Below are 25,450 nucleotides of genomic sequence, written 5' to 3' on the forward strand. Positions count from 1 at the left end.
GCAAAACACCAGTTCAAAGAAACACTGCCAGTTGATAGACCTGCTGAAAATTGTGACCAGAAATTTGGACACTATTTCACTATAATAGCGCAAGAACATATCTGGAATCCCGTCAGTATCACGACACACTTTTATTTTCAGATTCAATAACATTGAAAACACACCTGCAAGAGATATATCGCTTGGTTCGGGAGGACATCATACTTTAGTCTGACTTAAGGGGCAGTGTGATTCCTAGAGGCCACTGTATAAATATCTATTAAAATGTTCAGAAATACTTGTTCTATCAGGGGTAAGAACGCCGTTGTGCAGAATTTCGTCGACAGGTTCGTTTTTCCTACACAAGTGCTTCCAAAACTTCTACGGAGAACTCTGAATTAAGTTTGGCAGCGTGTGCTCAGAGTAACAACGTTTTGATTGACCCACAACCTGACGCAGTGCACCTTGTGCAGATTCAATGGCGTTTTGGAAGTCATGGGCTCGTTTTAATCGCTTTAGTTTTCGTGTTGATGCGAGGTTTTACATGTAATCCAGGGATTAATTTTTCGTGTTTTCTTTTCTTTGTTGGGAATAAAATTTTTAATGCTATTCAAAAAGTTCGATAAGCTAGTAGATACTGACACTTGCATTCAATGTCCAATAAGGTACCTGAGAATCATTTATTGAGAAAGGCATTTTTACTTGCCTAGGCAGAGATGGTTATTTTTGTTTATCAGTAAGCATTACGGGTGACGGAATGGCTTCGATCAGTAAGGTCACACGTTGAAATAAAATTTTGTTTATGGGAACGGCACTACTACCCTTTCAAAATCACACAAAGCCCCAATGCAATGACAGAAAATTAGCCAGCGTTTCAACAGCATTATTATATTTGAAAAATTGAGTTTTAACTTATTTGAAAAATAAGAGTGCTAAATTATTACGCCATCTCTTGTAAAAATTATCCTGCCTACGAGACGGGGCATTCACCTGCCTAGTTGCTGTGTCGCTGTATATGCAAACTGCCTAGCCTTTCCGCGAGCAAGAACTCAATAATAAGGTACCCATGTGGGCTAGTTGGTGTATTTCAGACATTTCAGAACCTTGGCGTCTGGTATAGGGTGAACACGGCCCAACCTGGCAGATGTGTTAATGACAGGGCACCCGAACATAACAGTTCCCTGAAAATCCAAATATTCTCCCACGTCACTGCAGGAGCTCTAAAAACTGTGTTCCGGCTTTTAACAACATGTCAGTCATCGGAAAAGGTAAAAACAAGGAGGAAAGGGAAATCCTGGAGGCCTACCTTATTAGGTTGCAAGGCAGTGACACATGCGCCAGTGCACCGTCTTTGCATCTCACTAACAAGGAGTTTAATTTCCTAAACAGAAGTGTGCGTGTGCAAGTTTGATAGGCAAATTATGCGTGTGCCTTTTGTTGTTTGCCAGATATGGAGCGTGTATCCACTGCTTGGTGAATTGCCACATATGTATTTTTTTTTTAGTGAGTCTGACACGCATGCGTCTTAAGGTGACCTAGGTTGGCCGTTTCTCGATTAAACTTCAGTTGTTAGCCCAGCGTTTTCCTGTGTTCTTTCTTCTTCTCCTGGTGTCTCTGGCTTTCGCTGGCGAAGTTATGTCAAGAACACATGGCATGCCCGGATATTTGGTCCGTCCCGAATATTCGAAATACGTATGACACTGGGCCTCAGAATCGAAAAGGAATATTTGTGGTGTAATTCTGGGTTCGTATTTGAAATTTTTGAATAGTCTAAAAGCCGCGGCAACAAGGGGTTAATGGAGTGCAACCCTACTAATTGCAAGGCGTTGCATGTTTCCCACACTAACCTCTCCGCGCCATTACATGTGGGCGCAAAATGAGATACGCTTACCGTACCTCGAGTTATCCTCTTCGAAACTTGCTCGCCGCATTTGCTTTCCTCGTATTTAAAGTTCATTCGTCAGTAATTGAGTAGAACGCATCACCGTGGGACACATGTCTAGACAGCCTGATCACATCACTCGAGCATGTTCCTAATAGCGCTGCGCATTGGATCCTTCGTAACCTCACACGGAAAGTTATCGTAGATTTTCATTAGCGCTCGAAAGACGGCGCAGACAAGTGGGCAGCACAACGCTCAACTTATAATCGGATCTTATTCAGGAAAAAACGCGTCTGCTGCCAAAATACAGGCACGCGCACACATTTTGTGTAGCGCCTGCCTCTTTTCCACATGTAAAGGTTATTGAAGACGTTCAAGTTATTTTTATTGAGCGTTGAACATACATGAGTAAATTACGTGAGCTTACGTCACTGTAGAAAATTCGTGAAAAGTGTCTATTTAAACGGTGTAACATCATTCTGATGCTAAACTGACCGTAATCGCTGTAAATAAGAGCGTGTTTTCAATTACCCCCGTGCATGCTAGTAAAGTTCGCCCTCTTCGAACATGATTATATGACACTAAACGCGTGGAATATATTGTGGCAATAAGCGCGTTGGTCTCCGTCTTGAGACATTATTGGTTTGCGCTGGCCGGGCGATGGCGCCGGAGTTTTGTCGAGGCTTCACGTGTTAGGAAAGAGCGCCAGTCGGCCTTCACGTAAAACGCACCGTGCATCGTCATTCGCGCAATCTTTCGGAATTCCAAAAACATTAATACGCTCGACGTCTGTGCGCGCCGCCGGCGTGGAGGTTTCCTCAGGGTAGTTTGAACCGCACGTTCGCCTGAGTTGTTTATGTCGTCGGCAGTGATTGGCGCGCAACTTTCGGCATCTGTTACGCCATGCTGCTCTTTCCGAGAAGGCGACGCCAGTGCGTCGACTCAGCCCCCTCTCTTCGCTTCATTGCGGCCGCAGGTGCACCGCAAGAAGCGGGTCGTGGCGCGGGTGCGCTGCGAGAACATCAAGAACGACTGCCCCAAGCCCACCTGCGACGAGCCCGTGCTGCTCCCCGAGCGATGCTGCAAGACGTGCCCCGGCGAAGGTGAGTGCGCCGCGGACACACCCCTCTCGCGTCGTTTTCTGACGCCATAGCAGCGGCGCTTGCTGGTTTCGGTGGCTTGCTTTATTTCTGTTCCGTCTGCCCCACTGACACTGCAAGCATTACAAAAAACTGGAGGACGGTTACGCTTCCCCTTTAACAAGGGCAATGAATTAGTGGAGATGAAAGGTCGCCATTGATGAACTTAAAATACCGTGAGAATGCTTTTACTGATGCGACACTGATGAAATGTTATGAGCGCGAAGAAGAGACGAAGCTTTCACATGAACTGACTGAAAGTTATTGTGCGCAAAGATTGATTTTGGAGATATTGCACGATATTGCAAATTATTTTATTCTTCACTCAATCGGTCACCGTACATGACAGCCGCAGCGCGCATATCTCACCGCACCAGTCATCCCCTACAAGTTGCCCGGTCCCCATCGCACACTGCCACTTTTTCTGCTTGATCCTTTTTTCGAGCAGCAAACGTCTGGAACGGCCTACCCCGTGCCATCGTCAACATCGCTTCATCGTATACTTTTCAAGAACATGTAAACGATCGCCTTCAGTGCTAAATAATTTAAGCTGTTTGTATGCTCATTTGAATAAAATTCCACCCCTTATGTTATACCGCCGAAAAAAGGGGGAATTTAATGTAATAAACTGCACTCATCTCAGCTGAACAGATAGACATGTACATGCGCATCGATGACATCTCCTTCACAAGGCTTCGAGAATTTCTCGTCGAACAAGCTGGTGCATCTGGCCCAGCGAGCGCTGCTTAACAACTGCTCAACGCGGGCAAAGTCGAGCTTGCGAGTAGCTCTGCAACAATAGCATTGCGAACGCCTCGATACTGGATCATAGGGCTACCTCCCCGCTTTGTATGCGCAGGGACTTCGCTCTGCAGCTTACAACAGAATGAATGAATGAATGAATGAATGAATGAATGAATGAATGAATGAATGAATGAATGAATGAATGAATGAATGAGCTGTTTATTTAGAAAGGGAGGCTCAAGGCCGTTTGTTGGGAAATTGGGTTGTTATGGAAGGGAAAAATAGGGGTCTATTGATACATGAAGGGACGGCATGGGTGGTGTAGCCACGCTTTACACTGCTTTTTAGAGGCCACTTATCTTAGCATATTTTCCAATACCTTCCCGGATGCCGTTCGCTCCGGCTCTGGTGAATGCACGAAATTCCTCTCCATCGGTGGGAAAACCATGCTTGGCGACGAGGTCGTCGCGGAACTCTGAACAGTGCCAAACTAGGTGGTACAGGCCAGCACGACACATACAGCCACAGTGCGGGCACTTGACTACGTCAGTATTGCCCCCTTGATGCCAGCGAGGGCCGGTAAGCCATTTACGGATGATGTGTGGCGTGTAGGCGGCATCGGCGGTGATCTTATTAATCAAGATCTGCTCATGCCGTGTGTGAGCAGCTGCGGTATCAAGGTAACCCGGTGGTGTAAGAAAAGGCGCCGGCGGCCATCCCTGCACAGCCCGGCGCCGTGACTCACAGCCGTAGACCTCAAGTTGAGCCTCCCTCTTGCATCCTTCAGAACGTCCTTCTCTCCTCCCTTCTGCCACCGGAGGAGCCCAGCCGGCTCCGAAACACGTGTGCCGGGTTTCAAGTTTTACAAGTTTTGGGCCTCGCAGTTACAAGTAATCGAGCCTAACCAGACGGGCACTTTGTGGCAATGTTTATTTCTGATTCAGTATTGTAGGGCGAAGTAAACTTGGTGCGTCCTAGCAGCGACACGGATCAAACAGGGCCACGGTGCGGGCTGAGAAAAAAAGTTCCTCAAAGCATATTTGTTTATTTGTTGATGTCTTGTATAGCTGCATTTTTTTTTCATGCCAAAAATAAAATTACAGACAAAAATTATTTTTGTTTTGGTCTGCTGCCTGGAACGTCTTTAAAAAGAAAGAATCCCGGCGCCAAATTCTTTCCAGGGAGTTGTTCGTTGGCGCGCAATGAGAAAAAGCTTAACGACACCACTTGCAGAGTGAGTTCAGTGAGCTTCACTCACAGAGCAATGTCCAAGTAAATTCGGACGCGCGCGCCTGGGCCGCGCTGAGGGAGAGGCAGTTAAATGGCACTTTTCTGTAATTGCAAGTTGCAGTGGAAGACCGCTCTCTCAGGGTCTAAAGTGCCAAGTCAAGCAGCGCTCTTGTGTCGTTCTTCGCGAAGCGTTCGAACGCTTGACGCACGGCCCATTTGCACGAGTGCGTTCGTCTAAGGTATACCCCGCCACTGTCTTGGCCTGTTTCAGTTATCCGCACGCCGTCGGTTCTTCGCATCTGCTCGGCCTTGTGTTACCGCTTGGGACTGAACCTTTTCAGCCTCATAAGAACCGCCGGAAATGGACATATATTCGATTGCTGGATGGGCGGCCGTTTGTCCCAAGATCTTCTTCGATAGGGTACCTTCACCTTCCAAAACAGCATTTTTACCGCCATTGGGAAAGAACATACTCGTTTAGACCACTTCGGGTCTTTTAACATAATTACCATACAATAACAGGCACTTTTGCTTTTTGGCTCAATTGAAACGTGTCCAGTGCAGCCATGAATTCAACCTGCGAAATGGTGCTGAAAAAAACAACATAAGAATTAACTGTCATCCTAAGGGCGCAAGGAGGTTTCAATCTTTTGCCATCGTGGACCTTAAAAATGACTGATTAAAACTCCAGATCCAGAGCAAAGTAGTTTATTACGCTTGTATGCAGCTGCTTTCATTTAACTCTTGGAATTTAGGAGCTTCTCCATAAATGCCAGCTGCTTGCGATATTTAGCAAGTTATTGACTCTACAGCCTGCGCTTTTCACCCCTGTATCGAAGCGTCTGTATACCACTCGAAAAAGAGCGCTTGCTAACTCCAGCGGCGTTTTTTGCTTGGCGTCCTTGTCCGCTCTTTTTGCGTGTCGCCTTCCCAAGCTACAAGGACGGCTCGTTGTTTAAAAGCGGGGCTTCTCGAAGTGCGACGGTGTTTACCAAACAGAACGGGGGAAGCCGGGGATCTGACAGCTACTTTTCTCTCATTCTGTCACGTTGAAAAATGGACACGCGGCGTGGTTCCTTCAGCCGCTCTATTTTTGCCTCGCTCGTTTGTCGGGCGAAAAAAGAGCAGCGAAAGCCGTTTCAACGGTGCCGACAAGGGGACGAACCGATGATGGGCTGCGGCCTGACACAGAGAAAACTTTATTGCTCGCTTCGGGTCACTAGTTGCTGCTCGGGCTTCGCTGCAGTATGTGAACTGATGCAAAATCGGTAGTTCACGCAGCTTTCCTAATTGAAATGAAGATAACAGATCTCGCCCAGCCACTGTGTCAAAAATGCAACCACCTCATCAAGTCGTTTTTGCTTTTGTTCGATTGCGTATGCAACAAGTAAGACTACAGGTTGCCCCGACGGTTTGTAGCTCCTCCTCGATCAGTTTTTGTATCCTTAACTTGTGTATTCATTTCCGAATAAAAAGTGAAACCGCAGAGGCATTATGCCAACGGGTCCAGCCCGAGGACGTGCGGTACCGAGCATGACGGCGCGGTCAGTGAAGCCACTGAAAACGTTGGTGCGGCAGTGCTATGGCAGAAGAAGCAGAGGTGTCCCGCTTCCGCCGCTGCCCCCCTCGTTAGCTGCCGGAGTGTCGTTCGACGGGAGGCCCCGCTAGACACTTGGCGGTGTTGCGCAAGTGTTTTTAAAGCTGCATGTTTGCGGTGGCCGCTTGGGGGCTTTCGCGAGCGAGCTTTATATATGAGGACAGAAGCTCAGCCCAAAGCGCAGGCAGAGCAGCACGACGCAGATCCATCGACCGCTCCTCGCGGGCGCGCTTACCGCTCCAACTATTTTTTGTTCGGAATACGGGATTTATTGCTGCGCAAACTGGATGTTCCTATATACCAATCGGTTAAATGTGGTGGCATAGAAGGACTGCGCTGTCACCGCAGGGGAGGAGTGCAACGCCAAGATAGAAACAACGTCGCCCGAACTTGGCTTTGGAAAACAGCCGGCGACATCGTCTCTTTTCTTCTTTATCTTTCCCAACTAAGCTTCGTCCACGAGAACGCGCTAATCTCTCTATACAGTTCCTCCTGAGTGTCGCGCGAAAGCTGTCCATTCTGCAGAAGACGCATTGGGGAGTGAAGGGTGTCGCAACGGCCTCCCCGTTCCCTAGCCGGTGGACCCTCGTGGTGGACAGCGCCGTCAAGGCCACTTGTTCACCCCGGGGAAGGGCAAACGGCGGGGAGCATTTTACGCGCTTTTCAGCTGAGCATAAGCTGTGACCTTCTTTTTACTACATGTAACAGACTGCGCCGTTAGCATACTTGCTTCGCGCTGGCGAGATGTGACGCTAAGGGCCTGAAGGTGAATGTCTGTCACGCTTTTTCTTCCCGCTTCTCCTTCTCCTCAGCTGTGTTCAACATGCCGCTCCTAAACCGTCAGCGCGTGCCCACACCCCTCGCGTCACGCCTGTCAAAGTGGTCGAGGCCAATGAAAACTTGCTGCGGGGCTAGCCGGTGCATCTCGCGAGACAAACCCAAGAACGAGCGCCTGTGTTCGTTTGTCTTGCGCAGCGCCGACTTCGTCCCGGTCAGGGCTGCCGGTTGTGCACACCGCGCCCAGGCGTATCCTCTGCTGTTGGTAACGCGTCGGAAACAATGCCGGTGGTTTATCGAGGCTGCCTCCCACGCGAGTGCGTCTCCGTTGTCGTTAGTCCAGAATGCGCGCCGCCGCTCCGGCGTCAGCCCCAGCGTGGAGGGTGGCGCTGCTCTGGACTGTGTCCCCTCGACGCCAGGCGGAACAACCGCAACGACGGACAAGCGGCCGTCTTCATCTCGGTGGCCTAACTGAGAGCAGCTGCTTCGTGCGACAGCGAAAACGCTCGGGGAAGAAGGTGGACTCCACGCGTGTCTCAAACGCCGTTTGTTTCGGTGGCGGAGCTCTGTATATTATTATTATTATTATTATTATTATTATTATTATTATTATTATTATTATTATTATTATTATTATTATTATTAGCCTCATTTATTCGAACAGCCGTAGAGTAGGCGACATACTAAATACTTGGGCGTTGTTCTAAGCCCCGTTTTTTTTCCAAGCTTTGGCCGGAGTAGGTTTTCTTGCAAACGTGAAGGGAAATTTTAATGTGCTGCTTCTGATGCGTAGTATGTCAACCTCTCGCGCTTAGTTGGCAGATTTTTTTTTGCAAATACGCCATGCAGTACAGCTGCACGACACGCTTGGATAGAGAGAAGAGAGAGGGTGTAAACCAGAAAATCCTCCGCGCCAAGGGCAAAGACATATGCGCCGATATTAAGGCCAGGGAGATACGAGGACCAAAATTGAAATGAAATTAGAAAGGTCCTCGCGCGCTTAGTGAAGTGCAGTAAAGTGTCAAACACAGGAACTAATGTCATTTCACACTGCTACGTGTCTAACCTCTGAGTAGAGCATTTTGTGTTTGCTCTATTACAGTATGTGACCGAGTCTTGAAGGTAATCGCCAAACGAGTCACTGAAGGTGAAATGGCTCATCGAGAAGGGAGATTTCCATGGGGATCTCAAGCTCGGCCAGGCGAGGTTTCGATGAGTGGATTGATGGAAAATAGGATAGATAGATAGATAAATAGATAGATAGATAGATAGATAGATAGATAGATAGATAGATAGATAGATAGATAGATAGATAGATAGATAGATAGATAGATAGATAGATAGATAGATAGATAGATAGATAGATAGATAGATAGATAGATAGATAGATAGATAGATGGATGGATGGATGGATGGATGGATGGATGGATGGATGGATGGATGGATGGATGGATGGATGGATGGATGGATGGATGGATGGATGGATGGTGGATGGATGGATGGATGGATGGATGGATGGATGGATGGATGGATGGATGGATGGATGGATGGATGGATGGATGGGTGGGTGGGTGGGTGGGTGGGTGGATGGATGGATGGATGGATGGATGGATGGATGGATGGATGGATGGATGGATGGATGGATGGATGGATGGAAAATAGGATAGATAGATAGATGGATGGATGGATGGATGGATGGATGGATGGATGGATGGATGGATGGATGGATGGATGGATGGATGGATGGATGGATGGATGGATGGATGGATAGGTAGATGGATGGATGGATGGATGGATAGGTAGATGGATGGATGGATAGGTAGATGGATGGATGGATGGATGGACGGACGGACGGACGGACGGACGGACGGATGGATGGATAAAGAGGAGGAGGGAAAGGCAGGGATGTTAACCAGAAAGGGGTTCCGGTTGGCTACCCTGCACTGGGGAAGAGGGATTAGGGGGCTAAAAGGAGGAAGAGAGAAAGGGAAAAAGGCATAACACACACACACACGCACAACGCTGTCACAATTTGTCACTCAATCCAGTCGCTCTCAAGTAGGCACAGAGTGCCTTGTATGCCTTGACGGCAGTCGACTGCTGTGGCCACGGACCGAGGATCTTTTGCTCTGTTAATGGGCGAGGATCGAGGCGGTCCAGGGCACAACACAGTGTATGTCTTGCGCTCGCAAATGCAGGGCACTAACAGAGAAGATGAGCGATGGTCTCCTCACAACCGCAGCTTTCACAGGCAGGACTGTCGGCCATCCCCATCCGGAAAGCATAGTGGTTGGTAAAAGCAACGCCGATCCATAAACGGCATAACAATGTTGCGTCGCGACGTGCTAAGTTACGTGGAAGACGAAGGCGCAGTCCAGGGTCCAGTGCCTTGAGGCGGAGGAAAATAGGAGCTTCCTGTTTGCAAAAGGGGGTGGCAGTTGAGACCATGCTCTGCTTTTCTTCATTTGCACTTATTTCAGCAACCTGTCAGACTTAACAGTGTTATCTATAAATCCGTCATTTTTTTAAAAAAATCATGTGTCTTAATTCTGAACTTTAAACCTTAGGTCACCTTCCTGCTTTTGAGCCACTAATGTTCCAATCGCTTTTTGCTTTTTCACAAAGTTCGTGCCTGCCCTGTCCTTCTTTAACTTTTGCAGCCGAGGTAGCCAACGCGCCTCTGCTTTTCGCAAACATGTCGCCGCGCGGCCGCGACGATTTTCACCTCCCGCGTGGGCGGCTAACTCCTCGCGACGCTGGAGGGTCAGTCAAGGCCATTCCGCCCCCTTCCTGTATTGTCGCCTGAACGCAAAGCGCTTTTGTAGGAACGGGGAGCTGTTGGTTGAATGCCACGGCACCCTTCGCAGACGATCCTCGTTGACAACGGGCTCTCGCTCCTGTTCCTGCATCACTTGTTTGTGTTTTTTTTCCTTTGAGTATCTGCGTTGTGTTTGTACTACCACGGCCGGACTCGAGGGGGCGCGCACGCTCTTTCAGAGCTCTCCTCGAGACCGGCCGTGGTACTACGCGGCGCCCTCCAATACGGCATCAAGCGCGTGTTGGGGGGCGCGACGAACGGTCGTGGGGCCCGTGCTCCAGATGGCCGTGTGTACGAAAACGGCGGTGGCAAGAATGTGCCCGGCTGTTCGATTTTGTCTTCTTAAGGGGACATGGTTTGTTTGTTTAATTTTGTTGTCTGGTAATGTTGAGGCAAATCCCGGACGCGATAGGATTGAGCTTGTGTTGCAGAACATGCAGACTTTGCAGGAGTCCATTGACAATGTCTCGACATCGCGGTCATCCCTGGAAAAAACTGTGACGACTAGGCTCACTGAGCTAAACGATATGTTCAGGGTCATTGCGCAACACACGGAAGAAATTGCACAGTTACTGTCAGAGGTTTCTTCCCTCAAGAAGGTAATCACAAATCAACAAAAGAAGATCAATGAGGGTAGAAGTGGGCGCAGAAACCTTGTAATTTTCGGCATTCCTGAAACCGAAAAGGAGGACACTAGCAGCTTGAGAGAGCAGGTTCTGGACGATACATAACAGGAAAAACTCGGTGTCGTGGCAAAAACTGTCGAAAGAATATACAGAAGGGGGGCAAACCATGGCGACAAGCCAAGACTGGTAATTCTTAACTTTTTTGATTTTAATGAAAAAATGGAGATACTACGCAACTGACATAAGCTGAAGAACACAGACTATTCGATCAACCACGACTAAAGTAAAGCGACACTAACTAAACGCTCCAGCGCGTGGAAGATTGGCAAGCCAAAATGATTACATTGAACTAGGATCGCCTACGCGTGGATGACACCTTTTATGTGTGGGACGAATCCACCTCGCAGGCAGTTCAACTATTCCTAACTAAAGCAGGCGACGAACCACGTTGACGCAAACTTGGTGAGTTGCGCGTTATGTTGGTTAATGCAAGAAGTCTTGTTAATGAGTCAGGTAACTTAGAAGACATTATTTTTTTTATATGGGCCTCGCATCATAGCGGTCACGGAAACGTGGCTTTCATATAGTATTTCAGATTATGAAATCATTCCACCATTCCACAAAGTGATCATACGTGAAAGGGAAGGGCGAGGAGGAGGCTTAGCTGTTACTGCAAAAAAATGATTTGCATTTAGTTCAGCTGGAAGGAATCCCAGGTCATGAAAGCGTATGGTGCACAGTCAACTATCAGAATCTTTCGGTATTGCTCGGCGTGGTTTACCGTCCTTCAAAACTTCAAAAAGCGCTGTGTCGTTTATGGAATCAATGGTCGCGTACTTAGAGCGCACACTCAAACCTAATGACCAGCTAGTGCTCACTGGAGACTTTAACTTACCGGGCATAGATTGGAAACAACTGGCGGTTTCGGTACCCGAAGATACTGATAGCGCCAGCGTTCTCCTTGACACCATATTTTTTCATGACCTCAAGAAGATTGTAAGTGCTCCAACACGCATCACTGAAACAACCCAGTCGGCTCATGACCTTGTGTTTCTCAAAGAAATTTTCAGATGATTACGCAGTCTGTACTACTCAAGCAATTTAGGACCACAGGCTCGTGCATGTAAATGCGAAAACAGATCGAAAAAAGCCCAGGCATTTTCGCCAAGCGTTTCGTGCTTTCCAGCTGCAGACGACGAATCCATTCTTGATAACCTTCACCTCTTCTTTTCTGATTTTGAGGGTGGCAGATATGTCTCGCAGCGTTGGGATCAGTTCAAAAGTTTAATTACGTCTTGCATTAATAGGTTTCTTCTATTACTTTGCAAAACGGTAAAGCGTCGCAATCCGTGGATTAACCAGGAGATTGTTCAAATAAAACGCCGTATTGCGCGAAAACGAAAAACTAAGGCAAACGCCGCCACCGAACTGGCTATATTTAAGGACGAATTGCTGAGTAAGTTACGGAACGCACGCGGTAAATTTTATGAACAGACCCTAACAAATGTCTTAAAAGAATCCCCCCAAATGTTTGGCGCGTCCTGTCAGAAACAAAGGGAAGTGTGTAGTACTTCCCAGCATGCCTGTGCTCGATCGAGCACCGATTGTGTACAAACTTCAAACATTGTCCGCCTGCCGTCGCAATTCCCGAACTAGCGTTTAGTCCTAAATATTAAAGGTAAATCCTCTCAGGGCACTGACGACATACCGAACGCATTTATTTCTTAAACGATACTACGAAATGCTATATCATTACCTGTTTATTATTTTCGACGCATCTCTTAAACAAAGTGCATTACCAACCGACTAGTTAACAGCTAAAGCAATTCCAATATTCAAATCCGGAGGCAAATTAAATGCTGCTAATTATTCACGAACCCATTTATTATGCACTTGCTGTAAAATACTGAAGCACGTTATAGCCGACCGCATATCTCATCGCCTAGAACTAAGAGGCTTTTTCGCCGCCTATGAGCATGGCTTTCGAAAGAACGCGTCCACCGTTACGCAGCTTTTGTCTGTCATTCACGACTGTGCTTCAGCCCTTGACAGTGGAGAACAAACTGATGCCATATTTCTTGATCTGCCGAAAGCTTTCGACCGCGTGGTGGACACTTTGTTGGCCGACAGAGTAAGAAAAGCGGGGGTTTCTGACAATTTGATTAGCTGGTTGCAGGCATGCCTAAGCAATAGGACGCAATTTGTGGAATTTTCGCGGATGGTATCTGCTGTTCCCAATGTGTTGACCGGAGTGCCACAGGGATCTGTGCTTGGTCCCTTGTTATTTTTAATTTATATCTATAGCATTGCCGACAACCTCGATGATAGAATAAGGGTCAAATTGTTTTCAGATCGCTGTGCAGTGTGCAGTGTTATAAACAGTGCTTCACAACAAACATTGTTGACTGAAAATATCTGTAAAGTTGCGGACTTTTGTGACGAGAGCGGTATGAAGATTAATTTTACTAAAACTGTCTCTATGTCAATAAAAAGAAAAAAAAGCTCTTTCTTCACAATTATCATATACAGGACCAGTTTATTCAGTCTGTTTCAGCTGTCAAATATTCAGCACTAACTATTACAGACAAACTTAAATGGGACACGCATATTGAACATTTGCACTAAAGCATTCAATAAGCTTTGTTTTCTTAGCCGAAAATTAAAAGCAAAGCTTGAGGCATACTGCTCTCCAATAAGACCTGTTCTCGAGTATGCTTCTAGAGTATGGGACCGTTGTTATAACAAGGACATTGCTAAATTGGAGCGCATCCAACGCCTTTCTGCAAGATTTATTTTCTCTGAATATCGGTCAACGTCATCTGTTACCGCTATGCTGAGCCAGCTCAACTTGGAGCCCCTTCACGTACGCCGTCAAGTTTCCAGGTTAAAATTCTTCTATTTGCTCTGTCACATCAAATCCGGATGGTCACGTGACTCCTATATTTTTGCAGCGGCCCATAGATCAAGTCGATTGAACCCTCCAAGGTGATACGCCCTTATTTCGCCAGACTATATCAGAATTCATATTTTCCCCTTACGACCCTCCAGTGGAACTGTTTACCAGCATTGATTGCCGAATCATCACATGTGAAAATCTTTGCCTAATTGTTAATGCAACACTTTTAACCCTCTCTTGCTTGGGCAGAGCTGCTGCCCGCAGTATTTGAAAATAAAATAAGATAATAACAATAAGAAACGTCGAGGAGAATGGGAAAAGCTTGCACGGTAGCGAAGCTGCATCGTCAAAGGCGGGAAGAGGCTGTGCGCAGCTTTTCACCATGGGGAGGTGAGCACGCACTTAGCACTGGCAGTCGTGGCATCTTCTGATGGCCCGTCTGGCCAGTAAACAAGCAGTAACTCTTCAAAATAATATCCCATCGGGACATTTTGGACCTCCCAGGAAGTATTTTTCGAATACATCTCAGGAACGTACCCCACACCTTCGGTGTGATAGGCAAAGCCCAGATAGGAACAACATTTCGTGATTTCTCGGCGCGGTTTGATGCGCAGCTCTCTGTTTATAATAAACTCTTACACGTCTGCAACCAAAAAAAACCCACTAGACAGGCGAATCTGTCAAAATGTTTAGTTTTCAGCCTTCTTTTTAACACGCGGTCATTTATTGCTCACGTGAATGTTGCATCATGCTGCACAAACAAGTGCTATATCTTTGTGAATGCGTGCAGTATGCGGAAATGAGGATAGACAGCATACGCGTGTGTGCGATCTATTTCACAGTGTAGCGCTGAGAGAATGGAATGCTATATTTGTTGAGCAAAAACGTCTAAGTGTAGATATGGCATGTGAAGACGCCCAATTTGGCCTAATGCTGTAGCATTTTTCTATTAATAAAAGCGCAACCTAGGCTGCGATGTCAGAGATCTGCACGAGGAAGTCTAATGTCTATAAAAGCTTATGGAAGGGCAAAAACCATGTGAACAACAGTTTTGGAAGCCAGAAGCAAAGCCATAAAATTGGAGCACTCTGCAACTAAGCTGATTTAGAGCACATAGCCTTGTCACAATAAACAGCGTTTATGAAAAACACTTTTTCTTCCCCCGCCCGCCATTTATCTGCATTATTTTTGTCAGAATAGACACCACCCCGTGTAAAATTCGTATATTTTGCTCGATGGCACAAGTGACATGTGACGCATGCAGTTATGCGAATTCTTTCGCAAATAAAACGTTCCCATGCACTCAAGCACATGTACGCCTCCTCTGTTTAGCAGAACGTGATACGTGAAAACCTCGAAAAGGAATCAAAAAGTTCACGTGTGGCAGGGAAGCACGTTTCCTGAGGTCAAAGTCATTTCTGTGAACTAATCTCTTTGTACTGCTTTTTTATTTTTCTTTGCAGACTACGCCGACTTGGAGGAGGGCTTGGCGTTGCGCAAGCTAGAACTGGATGATGAAGACAGAAACTCTAAAGGTAAGCTTTGTGTGGTTCCACTATGACGCGGACATGGCGGGGAGTCGTCCTGTTAGGCCGCAACAACGATCACGCAGCCTGGCAAATCGATCTATCGAACGATAAATGATTTATTTAACAAACAAAAAGTCAAATAACTAATTATTTATTAATCAGTTATTAAGTTTGGTTATCACTCAATCAATCAACCTATCACTCAAAATGTGCTGTTCTTCACACGTTCTTACACTAAAAGGGAGCTCTTTTTCTGGAGGAAATTGAGGAGCTTTGCAGGTACTCTAGTAGCAGTACTAAGGTCCCTAGAAATAAATACTTGCTAGTCTGGCGTCCCCGGCGGCGGCGGGGGCTGCTGCTGAATGACCGCCGCGGTGGCGCTGCGAGCAACCGGTGTGCCTTGCCAGCCACGGCGTCTGCGGTAGACTTACACATGCGATTGCAGTGCTTTTTTATTATTTCAGCTTAGCCGTGGTTTTTCAATGCGCAGTTCAGTCATCGGCGTAGCGACGCAAACGATTTTTTTTTTTTTGCGAACAAATTTTTCTGCGCGTACTTCAGAGTCGAAGGCGAAACGAACCCGCTTATTTTTACACCCTATTCTCCTTTCTGAATACTGCTGCCATGCCGTATCATATACCGTATTCTGAGGAATTTAAATAAAAATATCTTTGCATCAAGAACATTACCCACGATTCTAAACCCCATGACCGTGTGTGCGCGCAACACAGCGCTATTGACAGCGGCATTTTCATTCATGCTATTGATCCGATCTGAATTTCTACTGACTCTGAAGCTAGAAAGACTGAACGCTGGAAACTTCTGGATGCACGCGCAATTAAAACATGTAAGATGAGAACCTGAGTCCTGTAAATCATGTGCTTTAGGCAAACTGCAGGAACGCATTCCTTAGTGCTTAAGCAACCGAGTTACAGAAGTAATGAACACAAGCATGCATTTTAAGTAGTTCTTCGAATCCCGTGCTTGGTAAAATGGCATTATTAGCCTATGCTATTTAGGTCACACGACCTGTCAGGGAAAATATACCCAAGGATCAGTAATGTATAGCACAAAATAAAAATCATTGTTAAACACATTTATTTCCATCACTTTGCACTCAGACTGCCCACATTTTTGCTTGCACCTCCTCCTGGCATCTTCTCATCTTAAACAGCTTCGGCTGCTCTTTCTTGGCAGCCCTCTCAACATTGATTGACTTCATGTAGAAGCGCAGGCGAAGCAGAATATAGAATTGGATTATGCCATTAACAATTTCACGTCCATGTTTCACACAGGCCAGAGGCGGAAAATGTACGTGTGTTAAAAAATCAGCAACTTATTCAGACTAAAATAAGTGGTGCAGCTGTCTTCAAGGACGGTGATAATAATGTTCTTCAAGAGGCCAGACGGATACATTAAGCCAGCATTATCAAATTTTGCAGTGAAAGCTGCAACCCGATCACTTCCTGTATAGCCACCGTTTTTTCAGTCGTCAAGGCTGACGCACAGTCTATGCACTAGCTTTTTTTCAGTGCTTTTCTAGCGCGAGATATAATAAATTACCATCTCGTGGCTTTTTCCTGCCACACAGGCACAGTCGTCAGAGGTAATACTTGTACGTGGAGCACGAGAGGCCAATGCAGTTTTTGCATCATGAGCGCTCCTTTAGGCTGTCGAGTACAGGCAGTGTACTCTCGCTGCACGGCTGTTTCTTAGGCACCGAAACTAAGGAAGTGGCCACTTCTGGAGCACAGTTTCCCGATGGTGGTAGTTTCGCAAGATTGTAGAATGTGAGTGCATTAACAGTAACCAAAAACTGAGCGTCATTCAGGTGGTCATAGATCCTGATGATTGCCGAACATTGCTAAATACGCTTTCAAGTCTGTTTTGGCTCAAGTTTGCAGTCATCACATACTTAAAAACAAATGTACTGAGATATCAAACTAAACTAATTGTGCTCTGAATTAAAACACGGAGTCCCTCTGCTGTCCTGTTGCTCAAAAACCCGCCGATTGTGGCCTTTGCATGAATTTCCCACTTTGTGAGGTGTTCAAGAAACTCCTTTAAAAATGCGAAGTTTGGTGACTGCGGGTATAACGGTGCTTTTGGCACACGCGCAGTCATTATCCTGATAAACTTATTCATTCTTTTTACAAAAGATTCAGTGCCTTCCACGAAGTCATAAGAGCGTCATAACTGGGTGCGATAAATAAAAAGACCTCTAATTATATCATCACCAAATAGCTGGAATGCTGGAGCAACTCCCATTTTCTAAAAAAAATTGGGATTCAGTTACATGCTGGTGATCTTCGGCATGGCTTTAAGCAAAACACTCTGGCTGTCCATTTCCCAAGCTTCTCGGATCGGTTTGAGCGTGCACCCGACCCTCAGGTGCGTTAAACCATTTGCCTACAAATGCATTTCGTCCATTTTTAACTAGATAGTGGAAATCCGAGATAGTGCAGATGGCGCATTGAGCTGGCCACGTTGTCTAGACATGACGCGATCACACATCCTTATGAACACACACACCAACACACACGCGAGTCAGCGTTCATAAATTCGGCAAAAAAGACCACCAGTATTAAAGGCTCGTGACCAAGAAGCAGCGCGCACCACTTCCGCAGCCACGGCACGGCCGCCCCTGAAGGCACGACGTTCCGAATGTGTGCAGCGCCCCCCGCGCATTCATCCGAGGCGCGGCCAACGGGTTCCGTAGAGAGCTCCGCGCGAACGGCAGACTAGCAAGTATTTGTAGGGACCCTAGCAGTACTGTGAGCATGAAGTCTCTCAGTGACAAGCGTGGTTTGCATTCTGTATTTATTTAATTATTTCTGAAGATATTCATTGTAGAATAGTTTAACATTTCATCCTAACGCGTTCTAATTTCTCTTCTTACTATTTCACGGAGTTGTCAGTTTTGTCGCTTCTTTTCTTTTTTTTTACTCCTGTGAAGGACGACGGCATGATTTTTTTTTATCGACGTCGTTGTGTTTCGGTCATCGCATGCGAATCCGTTCAAGTATACGGACCTCACAAACAAACTTTGGCCACGCCTCCCGCGCCATGAGATAGCAGACCGCACAGGGAAACTTTGCCACTCTTCTCGCGTCTCTGACATGCACGTATAAGACTGACCATGTGACTAAAGGAATGTATTCCATCTTATGTCCGGGTAATGTGAGAAATAAAATAAATTTAGCAATCGGAAGAGCTTTAAGCAGGAGTGATAAACAATGGTAAACCTTTCTCTCACACCTTCTGACTCAGTGTCGTAAGCGTTCCGTAAGGCTATAGTTGCCGGCGTGTTCTTGCCCAAGAAGCTCCAGTCCTTTGAATAAAAGAGCACGCACAGGGATACACATCTGCGCACCAGTGACCAGCAGACAAGCGGAGCGGAAGCTGGCCATTCGTGCTGTGTGTCGTCTGGTAAGCACAGCGGCGGATACCTGCCCCGAGGGGGGCACCGCGAAATCTGCTCCGCGTCGGAACAGAAATACTCGTGACAGTATACTGCGTGTCCGGGTTGTACGCACTTTGCGCGGCGACACGGCAGCTGCCTCTGGCTGGCTAAGTGGCCTCGCGTAGCTGTCACACTGACTCCCGCCGCCGCCGAGTCCCAGGGGGGAAGAAACACCAGCGGCAGCTTCCATTAGCGCCGTGCCGCGTCGGCTGGCTGAAGGGCGGCCGAGACGTTGCCGGGGCGCGCATTTCTCGAGCGACGGATATCCATGTTTTAACTCGTAAAAGGCGCTGTTGTCCAGAAAATCCGGTGTAGGCGTCGGCCTTGTGAGGGAAAAATCACGGGCATGGCTCTGACAGGCGGTCCCCAGAGAGCAACCTAGGAGGGCCTCCTGGGTCGCGTGACCTTGCGGCGTCATCACAACCTGCCCACCGGATAGTGTGCAAACTGCCCACCGTCGCAGGTGACAGCTAAATTAATCATTGGCCGCTCGGGAAGAGCAGAAAGTTGGGCAAGTTCCTTCGTCCGGGTTTTCTTTCCAGCCTCGACGTTCAGGAAGAGCAGCCTGGGTCGCACAGGGTCCGCTGTTACGCTGTAGCGTCACACCCTCAAGGCGGAGGTTGAATGTCCCCCCCCCTCCAGTTTTTCTCCTCGCGCTCTCCTGTAGCTGGATTCCGCCTGGTTTTCGGGGCTTGCTGCTTTCCTTTTCTCCGTATTGCTGTTGTTGTTGTTCTTGTGCTGAAGAAGATAATGGCGCGTACCCACTGCAGGGGATTCGGCAGTACACAGGCGGCGACTGACGGATGCTCAAAGCATTCAAAAATAAAATGAAGATGTAAAGAAAATAAAAAAAAGGAATGGAGATTTTTTTTTGACCTTCGTTTGCTTCGCGTTTTTATTTTTTGCCAGGTAACGGCCAGGGTCTGCCACTTTGAGTTTCATTATACTGCAGGTTATTGGTGAAAATAAAACCCATACTAAAGAACAAATTAACTGGATTCACGCATACAGTGTGTTCATGTCAGTCATGCACATTTAATCTACGAAAATGGACATTCAGACATTCCACAACCGTCAGTTTTACGGCAGCTCTTTTTTCTGGTCTTCATAAATGAAACTGTCAGTGACATACGCCTCAAGATCAAGCTTTTCTCCAAAGGACTGCATTTTGTACCATGGAATGCGCAATTCAAATAATCAGCAGTTTTAAGCAGCTCGTTTTCCAGAATATAAACCTGTTGCTTGAATTCGCAGATGACTGTTAATATCAAACAGTGTTGCAATCATTAAAACGAAGCCATTAACATTTATATACATCGAAAACACCCATTGTTTGCCTCTCGTGTTCAGTTACGAGTACTTGGAAGTTATAATGGCATCAGGTCTTAAATGGAACAGCTGACTAGTGTTGCGTGGTTCATGCGAAGGAGCAGACAAGTTTCCAGGGGCGAAGCAACGTTTATTCCCGCATGTTCGTCGGTGCGTGGCTGGTCGAGATAAGCCCCCGCGCTGGTTTCCGCGCACGCCTTTTATTTGTTTTGCGCTCCTGCGCACTACGACTGCGGTGATAAGCCGGGCACCACACTGACCATAGCGATATGTGGTCAAGGATAAAAAAAAGAAAACATGCCAAACTACGCTGCTGTAACTTGAAGCAGGAGCTGAAGACAAGATTTGGAAGGACTTGTCGGCCCAAGCGACATTCTTTCATTTAAAGAAAAGGCGAAAGGAGAAAGTAAATGGACGAGAATTTTAAATGTAGGTGTATGAGGCCAAATCGATGCCAAGCTCCCTTTGCCCAGACGCGAAAGCGGGAGAGTTGTATTAAAAGGATAACATTGAGACGACCATCAAAACTCGGCTGACTGTGAAGTCGTGGTTGAAGATTGCAGCGAAATTTGTGGTGAAGATTATCTTCGTATCCAGCAAGCAGCTGCCCTTGGAGGCAGCGGTGAAGAGTAGGCGTGAGAAGCAGGCGGGAATTAAAACAAAGCAACAAAACACGAGCAAGGAATAAAGAATGAATCATAGCAAAAATTCACGAGAAAATTTATTTATTTTACAAGTACTGCCAGCCTCCTTACCGGGTCTTAGGCAGGAGCCCGCTTTTAAAACAGTCTAACAAAGCAGCAAACAAGGTTCCAGCCACTGAAGATTATAATGATGTAAAACTACAGATTAAACAACCTAGAAATATTTTTCCATAGTAATATTTCTACAGAAAAAGGTAGGACCGGAAAGTTAGTATATGATGAGACTGGTGGACAATCAACAATGTTGATGGGCAACGCGTTGTATTCAGAAACCGTGCGAGCGAAAAAAAGAACTCGCCCGCTGCGGTGGCTCAATGTTTAGGGCACTGAGCCGGAGTACCCGGGTTCGATACCGGCGGCCGCGTTTCCATGGAGGCGAAATGCAAAAAGGCGCCCGTGTGCTGTGGTGGTGGTGAAAACTTTAATAGATGCAGTGGAGTTTAGGACACGCAGGTCCTGGGGCCCCGCACGACCCGACTGCACTCAAACGTTCATGTCCCGGAGGCTCATGACGCTGGCAGCCTGCCTGTGGCGATGGCTTGCTTGGCCGGGTCCTCGGAGTGCAGTAGGGTCTCCCAAGCCTCCCAAGTGGTAAGGTACTCCAGGCCCCGCGGGGAGGATCCGCCGGGCAGAGGAAAATGATATGATCGAGAGTGGCTTTGGGGTGGTGCTATAGAGGGTACAAGAGCGGTTTGTGTGGATTTGGTGATAGCGCGAGCGTATATAAGGGGAGGGTAAGGTGCGTGTTTGGAGCCGCCTCCAAAGTGTCTGGTGATAATTGTGGAGCGAGTGATGGGGTGGGGGGTACAACCGACGCTCGGCTTTGCAGGCCTGCGTCAGATCACTGAATGAATGCATGCGCCCCCGTGAGAACCCTAGATCGGGGGCCGATCGGAGCGAGCGCGCCCAGACGAAGATAAAGATTGGGGGCCGCCGGCAGTGTTCCTTTGGTTCTCTCCGACTCGGTGTGGTTTCTTTTTGGCGTGACCGTCGTCCCGTTGGATATTTTGGTGGCAGCGGTGAGATGGCGCTCACCCGCGCTCGGAAACAGGCTGCGGAAGGGGCCGAGGATGGCGACCAAGCTCCGGCTGACGCGGCACACGGCGCGGCGGACGGCGCCGCTGCTCTCGGGCGTTCCGACGGCCTGCCCCTTTCCCCGGCTCTGGAGGCCGCCTTTGAGCGCCTCAACCAGCGACTGGACCGGCTGTTCGGGCGGCTGGAGAAGGTGGAGCAAGAAAATGGCGTCTGCAGCGATGAGGTAGCGCCGGACCAAGATGGCTGCACGTGGCGACGAGCGTGAGCGTGAGAGGATGGTGCGTCGGCCGGGAGGTGGAGGCGAATTGAATGCCTGTGACTGTTCCCCTGCCGCGCCCGGTTGTCCCGCAAACGGCCGTAGTGTCGATGCAGCCTGCTTGAAGGTCGCCGTGGGGTCGGTTGTCCCGCACCATGTTATGCTTGCTGCCGCGCTCACCGGAGTGAACCCAGCCGGTGTGGGACGTTCTTCGGCGACTGCAGGCGCCTTCATCCAGCTCACAAACTTTGAAGTCAGCGAACAGTTCGACCGCTTCCTTTCTTCGAGCGCACGTTGCGTCACTCCAGGTAAACCTGAATCAAATGCCAATATGCCGTCTCCATCCGAAGAAGAATGGCGCGATCACAAGTTGTCACAAATGTGTCGGTCCAGACTGTAAACATGGAAGCGATCTCACCTGCAACGGTAAATCTAGAAGAGGGCAAGCCTGGAGATGCGCCTCCAGAAGCGAACACGGAACACCATGAGCAGATAGAAGAGGCGAAGGCCAACAGTGCCGTCGAAGCCGAAAAGCTGGCTAAGCTTGAGGTGAACGGCTTACTGGAACCGCTGTCTGAAGGCGAGCGGAAGCCCTCACCGTTGTCGTACGCGGAAGAACCACATACAAGCAGCTCCGCCATCTACCTGGACAGTTTGGCATCAAACGGGACCACAACGACATCACTGAGTGGTGATGCCTACCGCGAATCAAACTATGCTCCTGAGAACCTTCGCCCGGAATGCCGAGTGGCTCATCTGGAAGTGCTCTATGCTTTCTCAATAATTGCAGCGCCACTAGCAGTTTCGCAAGGAGTCCAGCGCAAAGCGTCGACGCCCCGCTGCTCTGGAGTCTGCGGCCATTGCCGTGGGACGACACTTGAGGCGGCCGTACTTTCCGGCTGGCCTCCCTGGACTCGAACAACCTGGACCATCGCACTGCGTAGCGCTAGACTTACTTTCTCTCCCCCCCCCCCCCCCCCGTGGAAAATTGTTACGGGAATAAACGCCCAGGGCACGGCGTAAGCCGACCAAGTGTCCTGGGGGAAGAAGATGAGGCGCGGAGGAGCGAGCGCGCGCAGACGAAGATAAAGGTTGGGGCCGCTGGCGGTGTTCCTTTGGCTCTATCCGACTTGGTGTCCTTTCCTTTGGGCGGGACCGTCGTCCCGTTGCAATATATACCCCCCGCGAGGTGACACCTCCTCTCCCTCTACCCCAGCGGAGCACATCTGGTGGAGCGAGCGGCGACGGCAGCGGCGTCGACGGCGGCGCCATCTGTTGGAGCGCGGCTGCGGCGTTGCTAGGCAACGGCGGCTCAAGGTCGTTCGTCGGCCACTGCATACGGCATACAGCTGAAGTGCGCGACGAGCCCAAATGGCTCGCTGGCTGGCGTAGTGTGGCTTTCGCAACAAAACTTGAAAGCGCTCTTTGGTTCTTCAACGGCTTTCTTGGCAATCGTGGCCCATTGTCAGGTGCTGATTAACAGAACAGTCGGCACTAAGTCGTACGACAATTTCAGAAGCATCGCCCTAGAACAACGCGAGAGGCAGAACAGTCAAAGTTGCGCCTCACCGAGAGAGTGCTAAGTATACGTGCCTCGGCAAAACCGGGAGGTTAAAAGCAGCAATGTAAGAAGCTCTTAACTGAAAAGTGGCAACAAATAAATCGTCCAAGAAAACTATTCTAGCTGGTGTTTCTGCCGAAGGTGACATGCTTTTACAGTCTGGTCTGCGTTGCTTCGACCTTCTAATTCGCACATTGTCGAGGGTATTTACATTTTGGTCGATGCACTAATTAGAAGTGTGGCCGGCACAGGTTCGAAGCGAAGAGGCGAACAGCGGAGCAGAAAGTTGGAACGAACGGGCACCGAAGGAGAGCGCGTGTGTGCGTGCGTAGGATTGGTGCTTCTGTTCGTGGCGGATCCTATAACGAGTGCATGCGCTGGCCCAGTGAAATGAAGCGGAGGGCAAACAGGCCCGGCTAATGAAATCTCGTAACCCGAGCGGCGACTGGGATCACATTTTGCCCTTTCGTGTGTGTTCTTAGGTGTGCCTGGTAGGCAAAACATTAACGTCGATTGGGTGTGTGTGTGCGCTCGGCTGTGTCTTCGCGAGTGGACGTGCTGCACCAGATTTTTTTTTTTTCGAATTCGGCTGTAATTCTCTGATGGCAGCTTCGCGAACGTGATTAGTGGAACAGCAGCAGTGCAGCCGAGCGCCCTACTCCAGCCGCTTGCGCTCGGCGCATTCTAAAACAGGCCTTCTCACTTCGGCGGTGTCGAGAAGATTCCAAATTACGTTTTGGGCCAGCGAGCCCAGTAACACGTGAGCCTCTTGGTGTCTTCAGGCAGTGCCCCTGGAAGAAAAAGCGGTATACACCAGCATGCTCGCACAGTGGTTAGTAAGGGCTGACCAAATGGTGCGTCATTGTTTCTGTTCAATTTCGGCGATACTTGGCTGCGCGCTCTTTGCGATACTTTTGAAATTTAAGGCAAGTTTGTCTTTTTTACTCATTTTTCCAGTTGACAGTGCAGTACTGGCACGTTGCATGTGACACATTAATATATTAGGTGGAAGGCCGCTGCTTTATGCACGCTCCAAACACGAATTACCCTTATATGGGAGAAAAGGATGTAAGCTGTCCTTTAGCCCATTCTCTATTAGGGGCAGGGTAGGCAAGCCTTAGGATAGATTTCGATCACTAAAAATGCGGAATACTTAAGGTTGGCAACGGGAACAAATTTCCTCTTCGAATGTGCCAACTTGTAGCACTCAGAAAAATATCAAACAAGGTCCCAGTCTAATCTCTTTGCTGACCCCAGGACGGTTGACGCCGCTTTCAAAAGCCTCCTTCCGTTGCTAACTGCATCGGGTTGCTCTGCTGTATGATGGGAATAGGCCTCCGTTACAACAGGAAATATTCTGTTTTTTGTGGTCGACATGTACTTCTAGACTTGGACAGTATACCCGGACGTAACAGAGAGTGCGCTAGGGGACAGCTTTTTTACTCCACTATAGGCTATAGTATAACATTTCATAATCTCTTCACGATATGCTTTCTGCCGGCAGCAGCGGACGTGGAGCGGGTTTTAAAATTAGTGCATATGTGAACTGACGAATATCGGTCGGTTCGTTCCGGGTTCAGCTTCGCTTTCGTATCTTTTTGACCCCGATTCTTATCATGTAGTCTCCATTCGTTCCTTTTCCTGCCATACATCAGAACATTCGCGCCTTTTCTTTCACCACTACTCGTACCTCAAATGCCTGAATCCCACTTCGGAGGACCGACTTTTGATGGAAACGTTGGCTTCTTTCTGCGCGGGGAAGCTGCGTGGTATCGACAGTACCACATAGGACCACTGTATTTGCTGAGAAACAGAATTGCTCAGCGATTATTTACATATTTTGGTTGTCTTGCTATATAGCCGCGGTTTACTCACTGTTGCGGGC

At 48.2% G+C, this 25,450-nt stretch overlaps 1 protein-coding gene across 6 annotated transcripts in view; it reads left to right on the forward strand.

Moving 5' to 3' along the window:
• sog (chordin short gastrulation) overlaps positions 1–25,450 on the forward strand; it is a 362,751-nt gene that overhangs the window by 235,481 nt on the left and 101,820 nt on the right. For 3 of the 6 annotated variants that reach the window (XM_077652791.1, XM_077652790.1, XM_077652793.1), the window contains 2 exons: positions 2,838–2,964; positions 15,152–15,223. In XM_077652791.1, coding sequence (XP_077508917.1) covers positions 2,838–2,964; positions 15,152–15,223 — 199 coding nt within the window. The remainder of the gene's footprint in view (positions 1–2,837; positions 2,965–15,151; positions 15,224–25,450) is intronic. The other 3 variants (XM_077652794.1, XM_077652792.1, XM_077652795.1) reach the window with 1 other exon arrangement.

This window comes from Amblyomma americanum, chromosome 2, assembly GCF_052857255.1.
Source record: "Amblyomma americanum isolate KBUSLIRL-KWMA chromosome 2, ASM5285725v1, whole genome shotgun sequence".
Classification (NCBI taxonomy): Eukaryota; Metazoa; Arthropoda; class Arachnida; order Ixodida; family Ixodidae; genus Amblyomma; species Amblyomma americanum.